Source organism: Temnothorax longispinosus, chromosome 10, assembly GCF_030848805.1.
Source record: "Temnothorax longispinosus isolate EJ_2023e chromosome 10, Tlon_JGU_v1, whole genome shotgun sequence".
Taxonomy (NCBI): Eukaryota; Metazoa; Arthropoda; class Insecta; order Hymenoptera; family Formicidae; genus Temnothorax; species Temnothorax longispinosus.
In genome coordinates, this window is record NC_092367.1 from 15,716,825 (window position 1) to 15,741,027 (window position 24,203).

Here is a 24,203-nt window from a genome sequence, read left to right on the forward strand (position 1 = left end):
ATGACCACGCTGAAGGGCACAACCGGTACTCTGGGGCCCCTGGCGAACTACGGCTCGGGGATGGGAATAACGGGGGCCACGACCCTGCCACGGCCGGGAAACTGGCTGCGCCCTGCGGGCCTCAGGCTCGGGCACAGCGCGGCCCGGGTCCGCCTCTACTGCCAGGCAAAGTGAGGAGCCATGGTTCCGACAGGTGAGACATTTTTCATATATCTCTCTTCTATTGTTTTTTCCATCAGAAAAAACCGCCGCGTTATTACATTTGCTTTTATAATTTTGTAACTGTTCGTATGTAGTATACCTCTAATAACCTCTCGGATATTTGTACGAAATAAATGTAGTATTCTCTTTCTAAAGAATTGTAAAAGAAGGAATCATAAGTTATCAAGTTATCAAGAGGAATAAAAAAGTTATGAAATTATTAAAAATTTTAAAGCTCTCCAAAGTACATCATATCTTCGAAAAAGACATTATCGTTACACTTCTATTAATGATTGAACTATTTTAATTAAATAGAAAATAAATTCTTATGAATTTTTTGTAAAACAAAGCCATGTATGTATTGTTGAATATATATATTTTTTAATTTTAGCAAACTATACTAACAACGACCAGCAATCACATTGCAATAGATTTTAACGTATTGTCATGTACGAATAGATTATAGCTTTTTTTTTATAGAGCAGTGAACAAGATTATCATTTTTATATTGTTCAGATTGGAATCGAAAGAAATCGGAGGAAGTGCGCATTTTTTATTGCAAAAACGATAAGTCAGCCAATCGAAAAAGAGCCGATCCTCTTTTCGTTGCATTATACACCGTCGTTATTGATTAGACCCTCGAAAGTTTGTTATCCCTTCGTCATTAATTCAAATAGCGATAAGATCGTGTGAGGAACGATCGATATAAGATATGTAGAGAGTTTTGAATTATAAATGTGTTATTAATGGATTAATCAACTACAAATTTAATGCAATTTCTCGTGTCAGAAAAAATATCTCTATAAATTTATTCGAAATAATAAGAAAATCTATTGAATATTGAAACAAACATATGTTCTCATGTTTATGTTCGTTTATTTCACAATTATCGAAAAGAAATTGAAAGAAGATTAGATTCAAATATTTGATTTAAAACTGAAGCTAAAAATTCTCCTATCGAATAAGACTGGCTTAATTATTATATCTAATTGTTATAAAGTGTACTAGCGCAAAACCATTTAGCATCTCGTGACATGTTTTGCGCGTGTTTGGTTTAAAATATTTCTTGATAAGATACACAGAAAGTGCTACTTATAATCTTTATCTTCAATATCTATTTTTTACATGCAGTTAATTTTAATTGATACATATCTTCCTATTGTCTTTCAGTGACATCTCCTCCAGCCAGAAAGACGAGTGGTTTGTGTAGGTGAGTTAAAAATTATGGCGCATCCGGCAATCACACCGCGATTCGCTCGTTCATTTCGTTCTCTTTGAAACACGAGCGTAAACCTGTGCTCGGTGGAACTTTGAAAATTTCAATTACAAAGAGTATGGCCATTACCATTGTCGCGATTACGTGGTCCGCCTCGGGGATGGACGTTCTGTTATGCTCGTATATCAAAGACTCTTTGCTTTTCAAAGTGCAATTACGAGGCAATCAAGCCGTTGAATGTCAATGTTAAAAAGTAATACCTACTCACGCGTACACGTATATCTCGACATAGCTTCGATATATCGACTGCTTATTTAGCTTAATTTCATTACCTATTATGTCGCTTTCCACGGCTATTTCGAATAATTACATGTTATTATTATGGTTATGGCATAATAATTGCTTTTGTATATTACGAAAAGATAAGCGTGGTATTTCATAGAGAAATCGCATGTACGCGGTACTTGCAATAATTAAACTTTATTAAGTCTTACAAGATAAAGCAAATTTCATCACAACAGTCAAGTTACGATACGCGGCTTACAGATTTTTAGAGATTGTTTAGAAAGTATGTGTCAATGCGTAAAGTGCTGAACGTGCATATTATAATTATATTATGTTATGTTGAAAGCATAAAGCTATCTCGGATTACTTCTGTACATCATATATTAATTAAATATGTAAGTTTTAATGTACGTGGAATAAAATAACTAATATGAGAGTCAGAATCGTGAAAGTATAAAATACCTCGTATTTACATAAAAAAATAATTCTCATTTTATACGCGTTTAATTCTTATCGATTTTAATGTGAAAATCCAGCGTGCATATGTTCAAATATTACTCTTTAAATATTACCAATTTCAATATTTCCTTTCAAAAGTGAACAATGTTACGAGCGTTTATAAAATACGTTGTAATTTGCTATCATATATGTACCCTTAAATTGAATTTTAAATTTCTATACGCGTGCTCAATATAAATATAACGATCTCGCCGTAATTTCAAGAGAACTAAATGTATACGAAGAAATGTGACATGTGTAATACATTGAGTGTCACCATTAATTACATTTGATCCTTCAATTCTTTGTCTCTTTGTAGCTTTAATTACACAAAAAATTCAGAATCAATTAAATCGAAATTAACTTCCATTGATGTCGGCGAAAATCAGCGATAAATCAAACAACGTGAATAATCGATTTGCTTTTGTGTCGATAGAGGCAGGCCTGGACCAGAGCCCGCAGGGTGAATCGGAGCGGTGGTGCCCTCACCGCCCCTGGGGGACGGGGCGACGCCAGACGTCGAATCGTCTTCTGCTGATCGTCGGTCGCGTGTTATCGGCGAACATCGAGCCACAAGTAACGCAGACGCAATTCCTTATCATCTTCTGATCCTCCCTTAAGCATCGTGGAACCGCACCGGAAACATGACCGATATGGACCGAAGGAAAACGTGGAAAAATTGAATTTCGTCGCGAAGAACAGATGTCTAAATCCTTTTTTATCTCATTTTGCAAAATTCTACGTTTTGCCAGAAGAAATTTCTGTCACGGGATTATACACATCAGAGTATTCCCGAACGATGAAGGATGGTTAGCTATTATGAAAAAAACGCAAACAAAAACAAATGGGGGGAAAAGCGAGAAAGCAAAATCGATATTCCGAGTCGACATTCGCAAATTTGTTTGCATCGCTAATCGAGCTATTAATGAAGTAAACAGATTTTTACGATGATCGAACGAGCGTTGTTTTCGTAAAATTCGCTTGAAGAGAATACGTACAAATTGTTTACAAGGGACGGAAGCGGGATAGCGTCAACGTAATGCGAGGCGCGGACACGCGGTCCGAGAGACTATTGGACAAAAATTAATTGCAAACAGTATGAGTGGGGCGTCGCGTGTGCGTACGTATGCGCGAGCGTGCGAATGTGAATAGAATGGGAATGATAAATGCACGCACATAGCAAAAGGGAAGAGAGACGGGAGCTTCGATCTCGTGGTGCACGTGTGCGCAATGAGTTTTCGTTACGTAGCCTAGTCACGTAAGTCAGGTGTTTCTCGGTGTGTATTCTGTGAAGCAGTAGAGAGAGAGAGAGAAGAACGCCGTTTTAGTCGTACGGATCGCATCCGCTGTTCACGGTAACGATTTTCGCGGGAGTCTTCATGAACTTGGCATTCTTACATTGCAATTGATAATTGCACTGCGATTTATTAAATTATATAAATAGAGTTATCTCAGTGAAATAATATTTAAAATAATAAATAATTCCAACTCATCTCTATAGACACGTGTGTATCAATAAAGAAGAAAAAAATTACAACACAATATACATTTAATACATCAAGTATTAAACTGCCAAGCCAACTATGATGGCGAACGTTCGGGTAGATTTATACCATTTAAAAAAACTATATTAAATTATAACAATGTACAATATCTTCAGGTATTTTTTAGCCGTTATACAATACATAAAACGTTATCCAATAATTTTTGTTTTTATTTGCTTCGAAAGAGAAACGTCAAGAAAAAAGGTTTCCACGGAAATTCGTCGCATGGAAAATCGTTACCGTGAAATCGTTATGTACACGCGCGCGAGTATTTGACGCAAAAGTGCGCTTGAGATGCGTTAGTGCGTGTTGGCCGACGGAGCTGTAATATGAAATTGCAATCTATCTCATCCATAGGAAAAGATTCGCGATTAAAGTTTGTTTTCATCATCTCTTTTTGTTTGACAATTCACAGCCAAATACTGATTAAGTTTCTCATTAGACATGCTTGTTATATGTTACATAACTTTTTGCATTCTTTCAAATATTTAAAAGAAACTTTTTTACTATAAAAGTCAAATATATTAATTTCAATGAATAAATCTACCGGTCCATTTAGGCAATATTTTGTCGACCGCTATATTTTATTCGTTATCCAATGAAAGACTGTGCTAAAAAGCTCTCCGGCGCTGCCGTTCGCGCAAAGATTTCTTTGGATATCATAAATCAAGAGATTCTTTCTTCAGCGACTACACTAGTACCTCGTGTAGCTTTCTACGAGGACAATCACTTTCCTCCTCCGCTTCTGAATCGGCGAAGCGCGAGCACAAAGCGAGCGGATACTTCGCGAGCGTGTACTTGTAATATACTTGTATCTACCATTAGCCGTTCAAGCTTTGTGCCGTTTCCATAGATTACGAATGCGAAAAAGAAAAAAGCATATACATATGTAGAAGTTATAATGACGAGAGAGCGGAGTGAAGAGGTAAAAGAAGATTGTAAAAGAAGAGAGTAAGAGAATTTATCATTAACTAGAGAGAATTTTAATTTCGCGACTTTAGCGCATAACTCGCGTCACAGTGAACGACGGAATTGCCGATTATCACGCGTTTGTCACGCTCGAACGTAAATTAAATAAAACTTTGATCGAGAAACGATTACGATAATAAAGATCTTGAATCTTCACGTTAAAGCAGAAAGTTATTTTTGGTTATGATTAAAAAAATCAAATAATTAAAGTAACATAATAATTAGATATAATAATTAGAAATTATTTTTGGAGTGTGTCACAAATTTTCACTTTTGCAAAGCTAAGATAAATTCGAATTTATTATACCTATTGCATATCTGTTAATCTCCATTCGAGCTTTATTACACCATATCAATCTGTGACCAATAATATCGATTTGCGTGCAATCTTTGCAAGGAAGAAATTATAGGTAACTCGCGCATCAATACTATTTCATACTTTGACGAAAACATATTCAGAATACGTCGCCGATTTTACGTGCATGACGAAACATCGGGAATATCTTCATTTTTACTGATTCATGAAGTAGCCTTTGCATAGCTTCTGCGAATCTCGCGTGATATAATATTTGATCGGCATGCATATCGACGCCGCCACGATTGAGACATTTACGAGCCGACAAACTGTAAATCAGAAAAGATGCGATTGGTCAACGTTCCTCGTTACCAAGATCATTTCTTAGATCACGATACCTATTTTCCAACATGTTCGTCCTTTTCAGCTCGGCCAAATGCTATTATTATTCATTAATTACTTCATCATTACAGTGTTAAAATTATTAATTCATATGATAATAGAATGCAATCAACACAATAAATGCTCACAAGTAACATCTTAACAAATACTAATGACAAATTAATAATCTGAGGTGCAAAATCTTTTAATGAAGCATGATAGCACGTGCTGTGGCAACTGAGCTGAAATGGACTCATAGAAATATAGTTTCTTTGAAGATAAAGAGTAGAAAAGTGTGCCTGGATTATGCGGAGTTGATTTAAATGATCTAAGCTAGAGAAAACGAGCGAATGACGACAGTATACGTGCGAGAGGAAAAATAAAGGAGAGAGAGAGAGAAAAGAGAGAAAAAGAGAGAATGCGAAGAGCGGAAAAGGATTCTCACACGATTAATATTACTGATTAATATTAATATTATGTTAATATTATGTTAATATTAATAATATTAATATTAATATTATTAATATTACTGATTAATATTAATAATATGCTCATTGAGTGTACTATTTCTTTTCTAATTATAGCTTTTCACACAAAAGCTGTAATTAACCATACTGTCTGATGGTGATAACAATTGAATTTCAAGGATTAATTTTTCGAGATCGTGTGAGCCTCCACAAATGCAAATGGATTCGCGCGGTCCTTTGTGGCTCGAAGACCACGGTTATAGGATAAGCGAATAGGAATAGGTAAGAAATTCCGATTGTCGGATTCGGACACACGTAAGCTAGCTGAAACTGCCATGAACAGGACAGTGAAAGAGAGGAAATGTATGAGATATTAGTGAAAATTTAAGTCTGGAAAAGAGTATCTTATATAGTCTTAATTTAACAGCTCGCGGTGAACTGTTAGATACTCGTGAACGATTAGCGACAATTAACCTGTAGCATATTTAAAAGACTTTAGGAAATTTTTGAAGTTATTACTTAAGTTTTTCAGTACATTAATTGAAATGGCTGGAAAATCATTGACATTTGTTTAGACTCTTCCGTAGTCGATTTAATTGCGGTGCACGCGAGATCAATGGAAGAGTGTTTTTCAATGAAAAAGGAACGATAAGAATTTTTAACACGTTTGTTAATAAGAATTTAATATGAATGATATATTTCTTCGCGAAGAAATCGTAAATGCGCGTTATCGATACACTCGCGTAGTCATTACATTCGATACAACAGTGCGGAAAAGGGATTGGCGCGTTATCACGTCGTAATGTCTCGTCCAGCAGATATATACATGCGCCGATTAAATGTAATATATTTCCAATGCTGTCTAAGCATTCACCGAATAGAAATATACGCAAGAAATGAAAAGAACTGAGTCTATTCATCAAATAATCAAAATATCTGAAATCTCTGTCCAGCGATATCTTTTTATTTCTTGTCTAATATTTCTTGGAATAAACATTTGTATGAAGTAAGAATAATTGTTCTGGGATTATCGCAAAAAGTTTCAGGATGTATGTTAATTTAAAATGATCAAGCCGATGACAAACGCCAATCACAAAAGGCAAATAATAATTTTATATTTAAGTATGCATATCAAATTAAAATACCATATCGCAATCTGCATATCACAGCAATCGACGCGTAAATTCTTTAATTTTATCAATTGAATCTTTAAATAACCAATTTTTTTTGCACAATTCACACGATTCAACGAATTGGTAAAGCTTCGTTCGGCGTGGTCGATCCATTGAACGCATTTATACCGTGTGTACTTTCAAAATCAATGTACGTATACCTGATAGAGGCAACTAAAGAGATAAGCTAAAAGTGGAACAATTTTGGGAATGTCCAGAATACTCGTTTTCTAACGATTTAGAAAATACGAGAGAAATCTAGTAGTGAAATTTCGCGTAAAAAAAATGTATAGGATAAAATGATTCTAATGTATGTAACATGTTGCATAACATCGTGCGATATTCCGTAAAGCATTCCACGAAAAAGGATAGATCTTTATTAAATATATACATTTCTACTAGTGCAGGGTGAGAGAGCCTATACTTATATAATGCAGATGCAGACACTGATTATTTTCTAATTTATAAATATACGTCGCGTACCGTGAATAATTAAAAATTCTTTACTTTGTTTCATGTTACCATGATAGACTTGTGAGAATCTTGCATTAAAACTCGTTCGTACTAAACAAATTTTATCGCATATATTCCACGACAAGTTCTTCGTTTACTAGATTTCCAAGCTCGTTGTAGCGCGAAGATTTATTAATTAAAAATTCACGAAATGAGAATAGAATGTCGCAGCGCGCTTGTATTTCTTGAAAGTTTAGAAAAAAAAACTTAGATGAATCTATACAATATAGACAGATGTGTTGGAAAAGCAGAAGGATTAATGAATGAACGCGAGTGTATGGTGTGATTGCCCTTGGAAATTAGCGATAATAATAGTGATAATACAAGATAGGGGATAACGAGAAACGGGATAAAAATTTCTCTATATAGAATTAGGCGATGCATTGTCCTCTTCAATTAATTTCTTCATAGTACTAATTATTTCTGTCATTTCAAGATAAGCTACTGGATTCTAATATATATGTATGTGTGTTTGAAGTTTCTAAAGAGAAAAATTATGGAACATTTTGATAATATAAAATAACGAGCAAAATATATGACTGAACACTTTTATAGATTTGACATTAGATATAAATCAAATAATATAAAATCTATGAAAAAGGTGATTTAAGTAAATTTATAAAGTTTGCTAATATTTGGTTAAATTTATCATTTCTATTACCAATCGAAATTAGAGTAAACAACGTTCACATTCGGTAAATGAAAGATGGAATACACGCGTGTAAAATGACGATAAAAACGGTCTCTGTCAATTGCAACTTGGTAAAGAAGAGATCTACCCCGTACAAGTTCCCGTAAAAGCCGGTTTTACACGTTGTATCTCTACAATTCGTATCGAAAAATACACGAGTATTATCATCGTTGTTTAACGATTAATAAAACCATAAACTATTTTGAGCATATGATCGCATGCAGCAGAATTTCGAAGTTAATCATTCTATTTTACGTCTTATCTAACAAGATTTTCGGTGAAAAATTTGAGCAATGCATCGCCAGATTTTTTTTCGAAACAGATAATTCAATTCCACTCTTCGATAAAATCTTTCGAATATTGGGTATTTTATGCAATATCTAAATCAGTACGATCGAAATGATCGAACTGATGCGAGGCATGCGTGATAATCCGAATGAAACAAGATTTCAATGATGTTAGTAGTTAGTACGAGGGGAGTATTTTCACGGATGTGGGTAACGTTTATGACCTAAAGCGAGAAAAAGATGTAAGCGGACAATAATAAACCATTTTGGACACGATTTATCTCAGCCTGCAAGATAGTCGAGCTATCATAACGAACAGAATTCACTCACAATCAGTATCATTCACCGCGATCGCCATCGAGAACATGGAAATACTCCCATCAAAAAGAGTCTTCAGCATAGCACTTTCTACATTCTTTGCTGCGGTAGCATGTTAAGAGAACATCAACTTCAAATAAACTTTCGAGACTAAATGTTACGTTAGGCATAACGAGCCGTAGGTTAAACTTTTTATTATTTTTATATTAATTGAGTAATTGTATTCTCAATTGACTATAAATTTCGACGAAAAAAGAAAACAATATAAAAACGTGCACGAAAATGATAATTTCTTAAAAGATCTGACCACTAAATGTAGCTAAAGATAACTTTAACAATGCACGTTGTTGCTGAACATTTTATTCGATAATATGCCTCATGTAATTTAAACTTAAATAATAATATCATTGTATCAGACGATTCATTAAACTCTCAGTTCCATTGGGAAAAGGCTGCTATTGAACATGTATCGTTCGTTATTAATCATTAGTCGAGCACGTCATAGTACTGTCATCTCCGAGAATATTGACCATCATAGAGATCATCGTACACGTAATACGATATCATAGTGTTCGTACTTTTAACAGGACGTTTCCACTCTCGAAACTGATCGAACGCTAAATTGATCGAAAAACAAGAAATCTCGTATGTGATATTTGTTACTGAGAATAATGAAGATAAGCTGTTGAGTAATCATTGACATAGAATATAATTGGCTTGAACAAATTAATAAATTTAAATGTAGAATAGATATTACAAATTTAATAATGCGACTTTCACTTTACGAGCAATTGTAATGTTTTAGTCATATTTTATCATTTTGCAATATTTTATTGTCACAAAAAATATCTAGAAGAATAGGGATAACTTTTCATAAATATATTCATTTCACTAGATGCAAAAAAAAATAGATCAAAATTCGCGTTGGCAACTTCGAGAGTACGGAGCACGACATAACAATAAGTAATGGGAAACAATACAATAATTTTTCATACTGTTTTTACTTTTTACTACTATGATTACGTATCTGTATAATCTTATTCTTATCGTATACTGTATATTTAGCCGCGGCGCATATCAAGTGATGCATTCTCCGACGCATTTTAACAGTGCCGCAAAAATTGTTCTCCGCAGGATTCACAGTCGAGCAAATGTTGAATTTAACGAGATAAGATTTACCGAGAATGTACAATAATTACATTGGAAATCTACAACTTTGCGCTACTAAGGATCGGTTAAAGAGTTCGATAAATCACGGAGAATAGGAATCTAAAAATCTAAAGATGCAGATGTTCCGAGATCGGCGAGATATGTGGGGTCCAAGAATCCAAGAATGTGATCCTGTAATCTCAGACTCTAGGAAGAATCTAAAAACCGTCAAATATTTAAGGATCGAAGGAAGGAAAGAATTTCTCTCTATCAAATCTATCTATTCGAACATTTTCAACGATATCGGTATAAGATACGATTTATATATTTATATTTTTGCTCCGAAATTTTTAAAATGTTTACTGCTGAACTTTTTTTATCGACCAAAGCTGATTGCTCGCTGTGAACTCGGTAGAGTCTATCTTTTGCAACAATCTGTACTGTACACGCGTACCGACGTCACATCTTATACTCTATAGTTTGTATCTATAGCAGTTGCCGAGGATTCTCGATTATAATATTAGTATAAAATAAATAAGCTTGCGTGTACCGGTGTGCATATGTTTCGTGTGCTTGTACGTATGCGACTCGAGAGAGAAAGAGAGAGAGAGAGAAAGAGAGAAAGAGAAAGGAAGAGCGATGGCTCTCGCGTGTGTATTTATCTCAAGAACGGTTCGCAATCGGCGTGTAATACGAGAGAGAAAATATTTCCTGATCCTAACGAAGAGAAAAACGGCGATAAGCGAATTTCACAAGTCTTACGAGATCAGATGCGAACAAGGGGAACTCGCGTATTTCGATAGAGATACACCCTGTATCGCGTCAACATGCTTTCAGTGTAAATTCTTTCATAAGCTAGATTTCGATACTCCTGATAAGAAGCGCACAATTGAAAGAAACGAATAGTTGCGCTGCGATTTCTGCGCATTTTCATCTCCGAGAATTATACAACACAAAATTGTAATTACGAAGCAAAAGCTCTCGTTAAAGTACAAATCTCCATGGACACCGAACTGTTATTTTATCGCTCTTTAAAGGCTAATATCTTTTTTTGTATTATTTATGCCTCACAGGAGCTTTGAGCAATCGGGAGGATTTAATAAACTCCTATATATTTAAATTTTATAAATTCTAATTGTCTGATCTAATTCTTCCGTCTGAACTTTCGTCGATTTAAATTTTGTTTCGTAAATCGCGATCTCGTGTAATAAATGCAATAAAAATAATTCTTAAGTCGGCATTACGTCGATATACAATTTACAAGAGCTTTATATCGCAGCGTGCAGGATCGTAATTAGCGCGCGATATCGCGAAGCTTGTTAAACGATATCGTAAGAGTTGTTTAACGAATTTTCTATTTGATATTGCACAGGATAACACCACGTGTCGTGCGAGCGCTCTTATGCAGATATCGCCGTCAATTATAAAACGAGAGCTCGACGAAATGCCGGAAGAAAAGAATACGAACGGTCGATAGGCTCGATGAACGTAGTTTAAGTACACGTGTTACCGTTATTTACTTGTCATATCGATCCGCGCATATCACGTGTGTAACAATAAATGAAGCGAGAAAAAGAAAAAGGAAGAAGCATAGACTGCCGTTGGACTAAGCGTCACAAATTCACATAATATTGTACACACTTTCATACGATTTTTAACATCCGCGAGAATATTACTGATCGATTTTACAAATCGCGCGTCGTTCGAAAAAAGTCGAACGAGTAGTGCTCGTCCACACATTCGACCGTCCATCGCCAGCAGGACGGGTCGACACATTGCCAACGGTTTTTCAAACGATATCGTCCAAGTGCTTGAACGCTTATCCGCGAATTTACACTTTTCCGGTTCTCCTTATTCGATCTCAATCAATCCGGTTCTCCAAACATTATTTACCTGAATATTATTTCTCGGTGACTATATCTCGAAATCTTCTGGTATTATTTTTACTATTTTAATCGTGACTTTGCCATTGTGACTATCAAAATCGATTCTAACATCTCGTTAAAAAGAAATAAAATTGAAGTATTTGTCAAATGGCAAAAGAATATTTCTATGTATACAAAAATTAATAGATAAACATTTATCTTGCAATGAGAATCTCTATCGCTCAGTAAATTTATAATTCCGCAAAATTAATAAAAGCTCGATTAAAATACGATAATACAATCTAGCTATAAAATTTTTTCTAAAATTAAAAATGACTTCCCGATGAATAAAACGTAATTATCGTTTAAGACTTATATGATGAAGGTGAGACTTTAATATACACTCTGAGCGATGCAGAAGTGTCGCTTGACAAGAATTTAGTCAACTCGCGTTTGAATTATATCTGCTTTATCGTGCAAAATTGAGCAAAGGACTTTTGCAATAAAATATTCAGGAGAGCATATGGGATAATCTCAGGTTTTATCGCTCGGTAAAAATTCCGCAAATATATTTTATCGTGGAGCACATGTGAAATATGGAAATTCGCATAAGCGCGACAGTGCGTACGTTACCTTTTTGCGACGAAGCGACAGGTAAGCCGTTCGAGAATCGCACGATCGCGATCGGAGCGCGTCTCGGCAGATGGACTCGATAGCGATAGCAAACTATTGTATACCGATTAGAAATAGCGCGAAACAGACGCGTTCTTTCGATTGATCGTGCGATTGATCGGCTGAACACAATGACCATGAGCGAACAACGGGGAACTTCGAGCCGCTTGGTATAAAATAATTCAGCGCTTAAAAAGCCGAAAGAGAGGAACACTAATTATATCTCCGTAAATATCCTATAATATATTCAAAACAAAAAAAAAGATAACCAAAGCATTGTAACCTTCTAGAGGCAAAGAAGAAATAGCGAAGTACCTAATCTTGTATATGATTTAGTTCGACCACTGATTTGTCCGTGTGTGTTCGTTACTGAAATATATGTTTCTTTAGTAAAAAAATTTTGGAAAATTTACATACTCGTGCGTGTTCGTGATTTCCCCTTACTCAATGTTCCTCGTTCCTTTCTCTTGTCATACGAATCAATGTACAAGCAAATAGCAAGTTGCGTCTTTATTATTTATTTATTGAATTCAATTCTCAATAAGCGGAAAACATAAAAATGTCAACAAGGAAAATTTTACGTAACTATAATATTTTATCACATTAATACCTTTTTTACATAAATATTGAATATCACATTTAGAAAATATTTTTAATTAATTAGAAATAAAAATATATCTACTCTGAAGTAAAATTGTATATTTTATTTAAAAAATAAAAATTTAGATATTGCTGAACATTCTAAACAATACATTTTTCAAATTTTTCGTGAGTTCAACGAAAATATGACGCACCAACACTAATAAGCAGATTGCCCAATTAATTTACTCACCGATTGCCGCTGCTACTGCCGCTGCTGCTGCACTCCCTTTCCAGTTGGCCCTGGAAATATAATAAATATAATTATTCACATACGCGCAATTATTTTTTATTAAATTACTACTTTATAATTAAAGATTGAATGAGATTGATAAAATATTTTCATACAGTATAGATTTATTATATTTCCTTAAATTCCAAACACAATATTTTAACTACATTTTTATTTCAAACGTAGCAAAATAATTACTACGATAGCAAAAAATAAACATATTTAATATAAGAATATTTCATATAATTATGATAATTCTATATTAATTAAAATTTTATCATGTATAATTCTTTTTATACATAAATACTATAATATATATTGTGTTTTATAAATTTTATCAACTATAGAAAGGTTTTTTTTTATTTTTATACTCTGTATACGTTTTTTATTACATTTTCGGAGTGTATACGTTGTCACGTTTGGCGCTATTTTTCCCTACCTTAAAGTATCTATTTTAAAAATCTGAAAAAATTCACAAAACACCTGTCTATAGTAGTCATTTTGATAAACATCGTTTACTTAATATTTTCTGACAGGCTTGCAAGTTATACAGTTACGAGCAGATATCATTTTGGCTCGGACGCCACGGCGTCGTAGACCCACGTATACAGACGGAGAGTTATTGCGAAAAAAAACGCAAAGATTTCCAAAGAGATATGATACTTAACAAATAAAATAATATATTAACCGAGCTATTCCGATGCCGTCTTCTCGCCGAGAAAAGTTGCGCCGACATCTAGATCTCATCTCCTCGAGCCACGCGTATTAATAACGATCGCCCGATATTTTATTCGGCACTCCCGATATTGCGCGAGTAATATATTACACACGAACCGGAGTAAGGCGGGGGCGCGCGAGAGTTGAACTTGTCGCGATGCAACAGGTAGTAACGATGCACGACATAGCACCTTACGAATGCGATTATTTCCATGCATCACACCGCCACTCGCGTATTAGAAATGATCGTTCGCAAATATTCATCACTCTCGATATCGTATCTACGCATAATTCACACTTGGAAAACGCGAAAAGTACGGAGCATCCTACCCGGAGCGAAGTAGCGGCAAATATGGCGGATGGCGGTGCGGCGAGGCGACCCGATAGTGGCGCGACGAGACCGTTGGCGGCGCCGCGCCGGCGCGTGACGTAGGGTGACGTCACGTGATCCACGGAGAGCGCGGTAAGACGAATTTGAATTAATGCTCGCGGAAATATGACGCTGTAAAGTAATAGTTATTATTTCACGATAATCACGGGCGATAGTCGTTTTTCTGCTTTAATCTGAATACATATCGCGCTTTGACATTCTTTATCTATTTAGATATAATTTGCGGACGATTTTAAGATACATTGAACTGTATAATGACTTGCTTATTCGCGTGTTATCGTGCAAAGTGTTTGTTTTGAGTTTGGCAGTTATGTCAAAAAAACATTTCAAGAAATGGACGCTAAACGCTAGTATTGAATCGAAAAAATCTGTTAACATTATTTAATAAGAATGGATAATGATTTCTCGCAAACCGGCTAGTATTACATCGATAAATGCGATATTCGGAATAATAAATTATCAAAATAATATTTATTACGCCGTCTTACTTGCACTTCTTTACACAAAATACAGAATAACCACGTGGAATTTTTATTAGATTACTGAATATTCATTGAAAGATAGTCGCCCCTTAATCGTGCGCGGACGTATACTAATTTGAACAAATTTCCATTAATTAATGTCTCATTAATTATTGAAAAAATTAGTAGAAAATTACCCTATTCAATTTAACTCGCTCTATTTATCCACGAGAAGCGACAAAATCATTACCAGAAATACTGTAAACTATTTTTTGAGATTTAATGATTATAATATAATTTTACTTTCAAACATTTAAGAACGTGTAAAATCAAATTTTGGAATAACTTAACATCACATCCAGAATTCAGTTTGTATTCTAACGAAAGAACTTGTTGACATGATCTGACAGGGACAACGATCTACCGTCGCGCGTCGGCTAGCATTATATCGACTAATAAAATTTTGCATTTATTATGAAATCCGTTACCTACGATCCTGTTAGTCTGTGGTGACCTACCAAAAGAGTGAGATCGCAGAAACCAAAGGCATATTACTAGCAATCATATCTCCGATTCGCGATAATTGATAACAGGTGCAAATCTAACAAGAGGCAAAATAATTATATAGCCAGACATTGTCGAAAAATATCAAGAATATATTACTTGTTTCAAAGACGATCTTGCTATATATTCTATATTTTACACTCTTTGGTACGAAAAATCAGCGAGAAGAAACCATTGTTTCCGTTAAATGGGTTTTTTTTTCAAATAGCTGCCATTTTGTTTTCCGGGGGTTTTTCAAAAATCGGAAAACCATAAGGCTCCCCAAATTTAGTCTAGTTTAATAAATTTTTTGTGTTTTTTGTTTTAGCTGGCAAGGCTGTGGAGCGCTTCGCGCGCATAAACTCACGTCGTTTGTGGTGGCTTCATGGCGTGGAAGCAAGAGCCGTTATTTTGACATGAAAAAATAATAATTTCTTATGTAACAGTACAAGAATAAAACCCCTTAAAAGTTTTTTTTAAATTCATTTATTTTATATAAAAAAAATTTCTGAAATTCATGCATTTTTTGGGCCTCTGAACGGTTACCTCCCCTTAAACTCGCACCATTGCCGAAATAAAAAAATACGTGTCGATTATTTTTCGATGTTCTACAAATATGCCAAGTTTCATTAAAATCGGTGAGTTACACTTCCGTAAGTCTCCTCGTTAGATTCACATTTTAATGAATCCTCCGCAAATTAATAATTTATCGCAGATTGATTTAATTTTTAGTTTTCCCCGTTACATAAAGGTAAGAATTTATTAATAATTAAATATTTGGATAGCTTTTTGTAAACATACATATCATGAAAGAAATAAATGTATAGAAAAGTAGTTGGCTCAAACAAATTTAATTAAAATTTGAATATTTATGATCATAGAAATTGTTGTTTTGCGAATGCTCCAAAACACCGTTACTGATGAGGTGTTTCGAAATGGTGTCCGCACAAGGCTCCACAAATAGTGAGTAACACAAACGAATACAGACAAATTCAGTAAGTCTCACATTACAATAAAATCTTTGCACTGTTCTTTCACATTACTTGCTGTATATTTAAAAAACCCTTTTTCTTTTTGTATTTATTTTTGTATTTATTTTTAACAACATTCTCTTTTTATGTACTTTTTTTCATATTTCATTATACCTTATTCCTTAAATTCTTAACATCGTTTATATATCTCATCTCTATCTCATTAATTTTCATATATTTAACCGATGTTTATAATTCTTTATCGTCAATAGTAATAATTTTTTTTTAATTTAGCAAATTTAACTCATTGACTGTCAATGAATTTTGGTCCATACAAAAAAAATTAGCCAATCGTTCAACGGATCAATATCACATATCACACGATTTTTTTAAATGGATAATTTACCAGCATTATCCTATCATAAGATGGACACAAGAAAAACCTTTTTACGGACTGCTGACGCAATATTTCAATGGCCCGCATCACTGCAGTTACGGTAAATGGTGGATACCCATAAGTTTAATGACAAAATCTTCCTTAAAAGGATCCGATAAAAAATGGTTAACACCGCAAAACCCGTCTTTATTTGTGATTCATTCAGCTAAAAATGACTGGATAATGGTCGACATTCGGCAAGCAGGTAAATATTAAATATCACTAAAAAGTTGATTAAATATTGTTATTTTCTGAAATTAAATATTTTTTATTATATTTGTATTCTTTATTTATGTAAGTATTTAATGCATGCATACAAATATATTACTATCAGATATAACTTCATATAAAACAAATGATACGCTACTCCATTGTTGAATCTGTTGAATGAACATAGTAAAAATCTTATTTTGTATATAATTTTAATGTTATTTTTTTATTTCTGAAAATAATTAAAGTTTACATAATATCACTAAATATTATGTGAAATTCTTAAATCTTCAAAGCAACTTTTGAAAGTATTAGTATATAAAATTAATCTGTATTATAATAAAAAAATATGCATAATATGTACTTGCATGGAAATGTTAATGTATGAACGCAGACAAGACTGCGTGGGATTCTCTTTTCTTTCAATGAAGAAAGAAGGAGAAGAATTTGTAGCGTCAAGTGGACCGCAGCCTTAGGAAGGTTAGTTTTCATACCGAGACTAACCATAATTCAGTTTAGTCATCCCCGGCAGTCGACCTCCGTCATTCAGCGAGTGCGTTAGATCCTTGCTGCAGCTGTGACCAAAAAAGAAAATCGTTTGGGGTAACGTATTACCCCTACTCGGCCGTTTACGCTCGACATTTACCACAGTAAAGTATATTTCAGATTTTTTGTGAAAATCGGTAACGAAAAATTATACACTTTATAGCACTTCCCGGAAAATTCTACCCCTGTTTCATATATAATTTTTTAAGATTCGGTCAATTATTTCATTTTTGCTGTTCTTGCACAGCAACTGATTGAAACTTTTAAGATTGATTTTAAAGTTTTTGTAGAGTTAATTTTACTGTTTCCATATACTTTTATAACTTTTGACTACCTTTCAAATAAATAATAATCGACAGAATCTGTTTTACTTTCCATTTCTTGCGATTTTTCCCATCCGACAGTTTTTCGTCATTTCCTCTACTTCAGACGTTCAAAGAAATATGCTTTTTTTAAGAAACGAAAAAGTCGCTTACATGCCCTTGAAGGTTGTCTATTCGTCTTTCAAAATTCGTTGGAATTTTTAAAATCGGTGAATTTTATGAAAAACTACAGCATTTTTTATAAAAAAAAGTCATTTCAGCCAAATTTTTTGTTCTTTGTTTTGTTTTTTGAAATTTTTTTACTGTTTTTTTTTTACTACCACAAACTGATGACTACTATCGTCTTCCCTATTAAAGAGCAAACAAAATTATCTATTACAAAGTTTTCTAACAACAAATAGAAACATTATACACGCGGTACAAGTTTGGGATAATTTATTACCCCGCTTGGCCTTTCACGTATGAGAAAATTAAGAAATGCTCTCTAGGGTTAAAAGAACTTTTTGCATGCACTGAAGCTTTGGATAGAACTCATGTCTCGTTACGATCTGATAAGGATTCGTCAAATATAGTGATATATTTACTTGATGTAGCATTAGATCGCGTAATTGAGGTCGCATCTGACTCTTCATCGATTTTAATCGCCTTTTTTTGTGGTGAATCTATATGGGCTATTGTTAAGCCCTGCAAGAGCTTTTCATCGAATGCGCCTTGTAAGAAAAGTTTATTATTCTTTATTTTAATTTTTAAAGATTTATACATTCTCTAAAAATTTCTTAAACAATATAATAACGTAAGGATACATACGTTTTATAAAGGCAATCATTTTAACGTATCTGCTAAGGCAGGTAGAAAATTCGAAAGCTAAAGAACATTCAAAATCGAAGGATTAGCTAGAACTAGGGTAGGGACCGGGAAGAAGGTCAGTCGAGTATTGTTCCCTAACAACAGGGGAAACGAAGGCGAAACGGCACCTGTAGTGGTAACCAGCGTTATTAAATAGTATTACTCCCATTCACATTCGGTCAGTGCGATTCACATTCAGTCAATAAGATTTTTTTTTTATGGTTTGATTTAAATTTTACGATTTTCAACTAGCCTTCAGTTTATCTTTGGGTTTATTGTAATAAATTTTACTGACGCATATATAAATTAATATTGTTTCTTTTGGTTTTAAAGTAAAAAAAAATTTTTAAGATAGTACAACATAACTTAACGTTTAGAGAGTGATTTAATCAGTACCCAAAAGGCAAAATGGACCGGGCAAAACGAACCGAGCAAAACACATGGTCTGTTAGTTATGGCATTGTTCAAGCGTTATTATTGTTATTTATTAATTTAGATGGATGATAACCACAAACGAAAAATAAATCGACAGTTTTGGGACAAAAATAGTATGAAAAATGCTATAGTAAAAATTGTTACTGGTACAATGACTCTCAATAAGGCGTCGACTTTATATAATGTGCCAAAAACTACTTTAAAAAGAAGACTGACTAAATATAAATTCTATTAAAGATATTGACAAAGCCATAGAAAAAAATGGGTAGGTCCATTTTGCCTTTAGGAGTAGTCGACCGTTTTACCTTGCTATGAAGGTAAAATGGATCAAAAGGAAGATATTAAAAATCATTTAATATCTTTTTTATCTGTGATTTGATTAAAGTTTGATTAATAGATAATAAGGAAAAATAAATACTGATTTGTTATGTTATAATAATTTTATAATAAACCTTACTGTTTCTGCGTAAATATTTTTTTTCGTTAAGTGTGCCGTTTTGCCTTCGTTTTCCCTATAGGCCCTAACGGTTACAAAATCAAACTTGTTCTGTACGCGAAAGCAGTCGGACGTATAACTCTTGTGAGATTGTAAGTTCATCGTGAAGTACTCTACCGATCGCTCGAATTTTTACGAACAAAAAACTTTTCTTACAAGGCGCATGGCGCATTCGATTAAAAGCTCTTACAGGACTTAATATAGCCTATATATGTATATTCACCACAAAATAAGGTGATCAAAATCGGTAAAGAGTCAGATACGACCTCTCCTGTCAATATAATAATATCCAAGTTTTCAGTAAATTATATCAAGAAGCGCGCTTTTCGGTGGATTCCCCAACCTTCTCACGTAGCAAAAAATGTGCATATCCGACCCTGCTCTCCCAACGATGTCGATCGTGAGGATCGGCACAAAAGATGGACCTATTCATTGCTCTGAGGTTCTTGCCTGCGCACTATTAAAGCTGCTACTACAGTATAAGAATGCGTCTATAGTGAGGTAATCATCCTTAACTAAAAGCCAACCCCGATAGAAAAAGATTTATAAAATTATATAACAAAATCTGGATGAAATTTGGAATGCTGCAATTACGTGTCTCAGTATTTGCAACAATACTTGTAGAAATTTAATTATAGTGTAAATATTGATAAATATTTGCACAATTTATTTCTAAGTAAATGGTATTTCAGCAAAACAGCAGCATTATGGCGAACCAGGCGAACTATCTTACAAATATTTGAAAATTAAATTTGGAAAACAATTGTGAAATAATTGAGTGCCTAGATATATATTTAATAGATTTTTGGAAGTTTTTCCCATAAATTATGCTCTGAAATAAAATCGCCATTCCAATTTTCTCTAAACCAAAATTTCGATCTTATTCATGCTGCTCTTATTGCTCCGTCTCGACAATTATGGTCTCATTTCATAGTTATATCATACGTTTTAAAGAATAGATTGCATGATTGTCGCACAATGGCTTTCCGCTACAATGCTATTACTGTAATAATCACGAATATATGGATACTCGATTACATGTAAATAACTCAATATTATGTTCTGGTGTTAGCATTCTGATTAACTTTCAATTAGCTTTTAGATATGAATTTCCGGGAAAGAACTCGTAACTAACAAGATGCTTAATTCGAGCGGCTACTTAAGTTTATGACATAGGTGTCGATATCCCTCTTTCTTTTTTTTTTATTCCCTCTCATTGTTCTTTATTTTTGGCTTGATATCTGTGTCCCTTTGTATTTCGTTGTTTTTAGAGTGTATTTGATAAGAACCAAAAATAATAGTCGAAACGTCGTCATATATACAAAAACCAAGAGTCGTGTATAAACGTTATAATAAATTATCAGTTTGGTCGAAATAAATTGTTTTTTCTTGTAAACTAATTCATGTTACATGCAAATTAAAGGCACGTCCGTGCAGGGAACTGCAATTTGAAAAACACATTGAATCTTAGAAGAGAAGAAAAATCGGTGTTTGCTGGGGTGATTTTACTTCTAAATATCGAATTTGTAAATAATTGTGCAAAATTTAAACCTAAAATTGACTTTGTCATTTTTTGTGTAAATATCATTCAGAAATTTCATGCCTGCAAAACCGCTGCGTTATGGCAAATCATCTTAATGCAATAATCGAGAAATTTCTCTCAATTGAATGAGGCAGTTATTGTAACAATATTTGCGCAATTTTTCTATCGGAAAAGAGCTTTAACACATTGAATGAAATCAAGAAACAGAATTGGCATATAAATTATAAAACTGCAACGAAAAAAATAGGAAATAGGTATTAAGTGGCAGAATTCATAGATATTCAATTAAATTTTTAGATCTCAAGATCGGAGTGTCTTAGATAACTGTGATATCGTAGTAGGTGTTGGCGGCGAGTATGATCCTTCCAGACATCGATACGACCATCACGCGAGGTAAAATAACATACTTTTTACTGATATACTATTTTAAAAAATCTCTGTTTTCGCCACATCGTTTTTTTTTCCTTCCTCGTAGAGAATTCCAGGAATCAGTGAGTACCATTGTAAAGAAATCAGGGTGCAATTGGACAAATAAATTAAGCAGTGCGGGATTGATCTACTGCCATTTTGGTCATGATATATTGAAGAGAATACTTTCGGACGTAACCAAGGACGCACTCGAGGATACAATCGTTGATGAAATCTTTAAGATCATTTACGATACGTTTATCCAGGAAATCGACGCTATAGATAACAATAAGCAAATGTACGATGCAGGGCCATTGTGATGTTACAAAACTTCTTCAGAATAATTGCATCTGCATTTGTTTCAGTTATCGATCAACTACCAATTTAACCGCGCGCGTAAGGAGATTAAACTACCAGAATGAGAATATCAAGACACAATTTGAGAAAGCCATAGCTTTGGCTCAGGATGAATTTTTGGAAATTTTGCACGTCACGAAGAACATTACAGACATGCAACGTGCTGTAGAGAATCGGTTCGAAGTAAGAAAAACCCCTTTTCTAGTTCTCTTTTTGTTTTAGATATACTTTCGACTATCGTTTAATGTAAAACATTCTTGTAAGGTTGATTCAAGCGGAGAGATAGTAATGGTGCCACAATCATCGCGGTGCCAAAATATGTGGCGGCAGTTTATTGTGGTTTATTTGGCAGAGAAAATGAACGTCTCGCCATCAATAAAGTACGCCATTTTTAAGACTGGGAATAGTTATCGTATTAAGTGTATGCCGGTTAGTTCCGAGTGCGCAATGTTATTGCCGGAAGCGTGGGGCGGTTTGCAGAGTGATGCCCTTGTAAAAGTCTGTGGAATTGAAGGCGCTGTACGTGTAGATTCCAATCGGAAAACCGGCGTTCACAAAACTAAGAACGGCGCAATGACCATGGCACGGAAAGCGCTCAAAATTGGGAAATGTGTGCAAGGTGGAGAAGAATGACTATGTCTAAACCATTGATTTTCTTTAGAATTTTTATGACGATTATTGTACATTTTTTAAAAACATTTTTTTAATTAAATGCAACTCGATCTTCTACATTTCGTTCTATTTAAAGACTCCGATCATTTAATACTCATATTAAATCCCAATATAAGAAAATCAGTTCATCTTTCGAATGGTCGTGCGTCAAATACTTTTAAATATATTTAATAAGAACGAATAAAAAATTGCATACACTTATTATATAGATCGGAAAGAGATGGCACAACCTAGACAACAAAATCCTCCCCAGCCTGTACCGCAGGTGCCTCCGCAGCCTCCACAAGCATCTGGTGTCAACTCTATCGAACAGCAGCAACAGCAGCAACAGCAGCGGCAACCGCAACAACAGCAACCTCAAAATAATGCTGGAGGTACCTTCCCGCCTTAGAATTTGATACTACCAATTAGTAATTAGTAATTAGCACGATAAAACAAAAACTGTCTTAAAACTTATATTGATCCGATTCGCCTCGGTCTACCCTAAGTTATTTGATGGATAGAGTATCATTAAAGAAAGATTGTTATTGAGGATCGGTGAACAGCTTACCGATTTCTGCTTAAAGTGTATGAGATATACATATTGTACATGTAATTTTATATAGAGTATCATTAAAGGAAGGTTGTTTTGAATTTTGCGAGGATCGGTGAAAGGGTTACCGATTTCTGCTTAAAAAATGTGCAAGTTATTTGATGGATAGAATATTATTTAAGGAAGGTATTGAATTTGGTGAGGATCGGTGAAGGAGTTACCGATTTCTGATTAAAAAGTTACATGTATAAGTTATACATGTAATTTTACATAGAGTATTATTAACTATTTCCATTTAAAACAAAACAAGGCAAACGTATATCGTCGGTCTGACAGACCAATGCGCGGGTATAGGAAGGTTAAAAGAAGGTTGGTATTGAATTTAGCAATAATCGGTAAATGGATTTTTTCTTTATAAAATTTCGGATTTTTTGAGAAATGTCCGTGGTTACTCTAACTTCCGCCAATTTTGAGATGTCGGGCTATTTATGATTCTATTATATTCTTCAGTCTTTTCTACCCCTATTTCATATATAATTCTTTAAGATTTGATAGTTGATCAGACCCAGCTTTATACGTGATTAAAGGTCCATATGCGAAGCCCATATATGGACCATGTAGCCTGAACTCCCAAAGTCAACATCGATTGACATTACATAAAACTCCATTTGTGCTGTAGCTAACCCTCTATCAATTTATATAAAAAAATTAAATTTAAAATTAAAAAAAAGTGTGTAAATTAGAAACTTGCACATTGCTTTCTCATCATTACAGATTGCTACCATTGCTCCTATTTTATTTCGCTCATAAAGCTTCCTCTATGAGGAAGCCAAACTAATAAAAATTAATAATGCATAACTAATAATAATTATGCATCGAATAAAATATAAGCTTCTTTATAAGAGGAATTTTGTGAGCGAAG

The 24,203-nt window shown here is 34.1% G+C and overlaps 1 protein-coding gene across 1 annotated transcript; it reads left to right on the forward strand.

The window, feature by feature from the left end:
- LOC139820899 (MYG1 exonuclease-like) lies at window positions 1-23,747 on the forward strand. The gene is made up of 6 exons (XM_071791482.1): window positions 1-170; window positions 21,610-21,705; window positions 21,788-22,018; window positions 22,086-22,260; window positions 22,342-22,696; window positions 22,959-23,747. Exons 1-6 carry the CDS (start codon window positions 1-3, stop codon window positions 23,138-23,140), a joined length of 1,209 nt encoding a protein of 402 aa, XP_071647583.1. The 3' UTR covers window positions 23,141-23,747.
- Window positions 23,748-24,203: the final 456 nt, after the last annotated feature.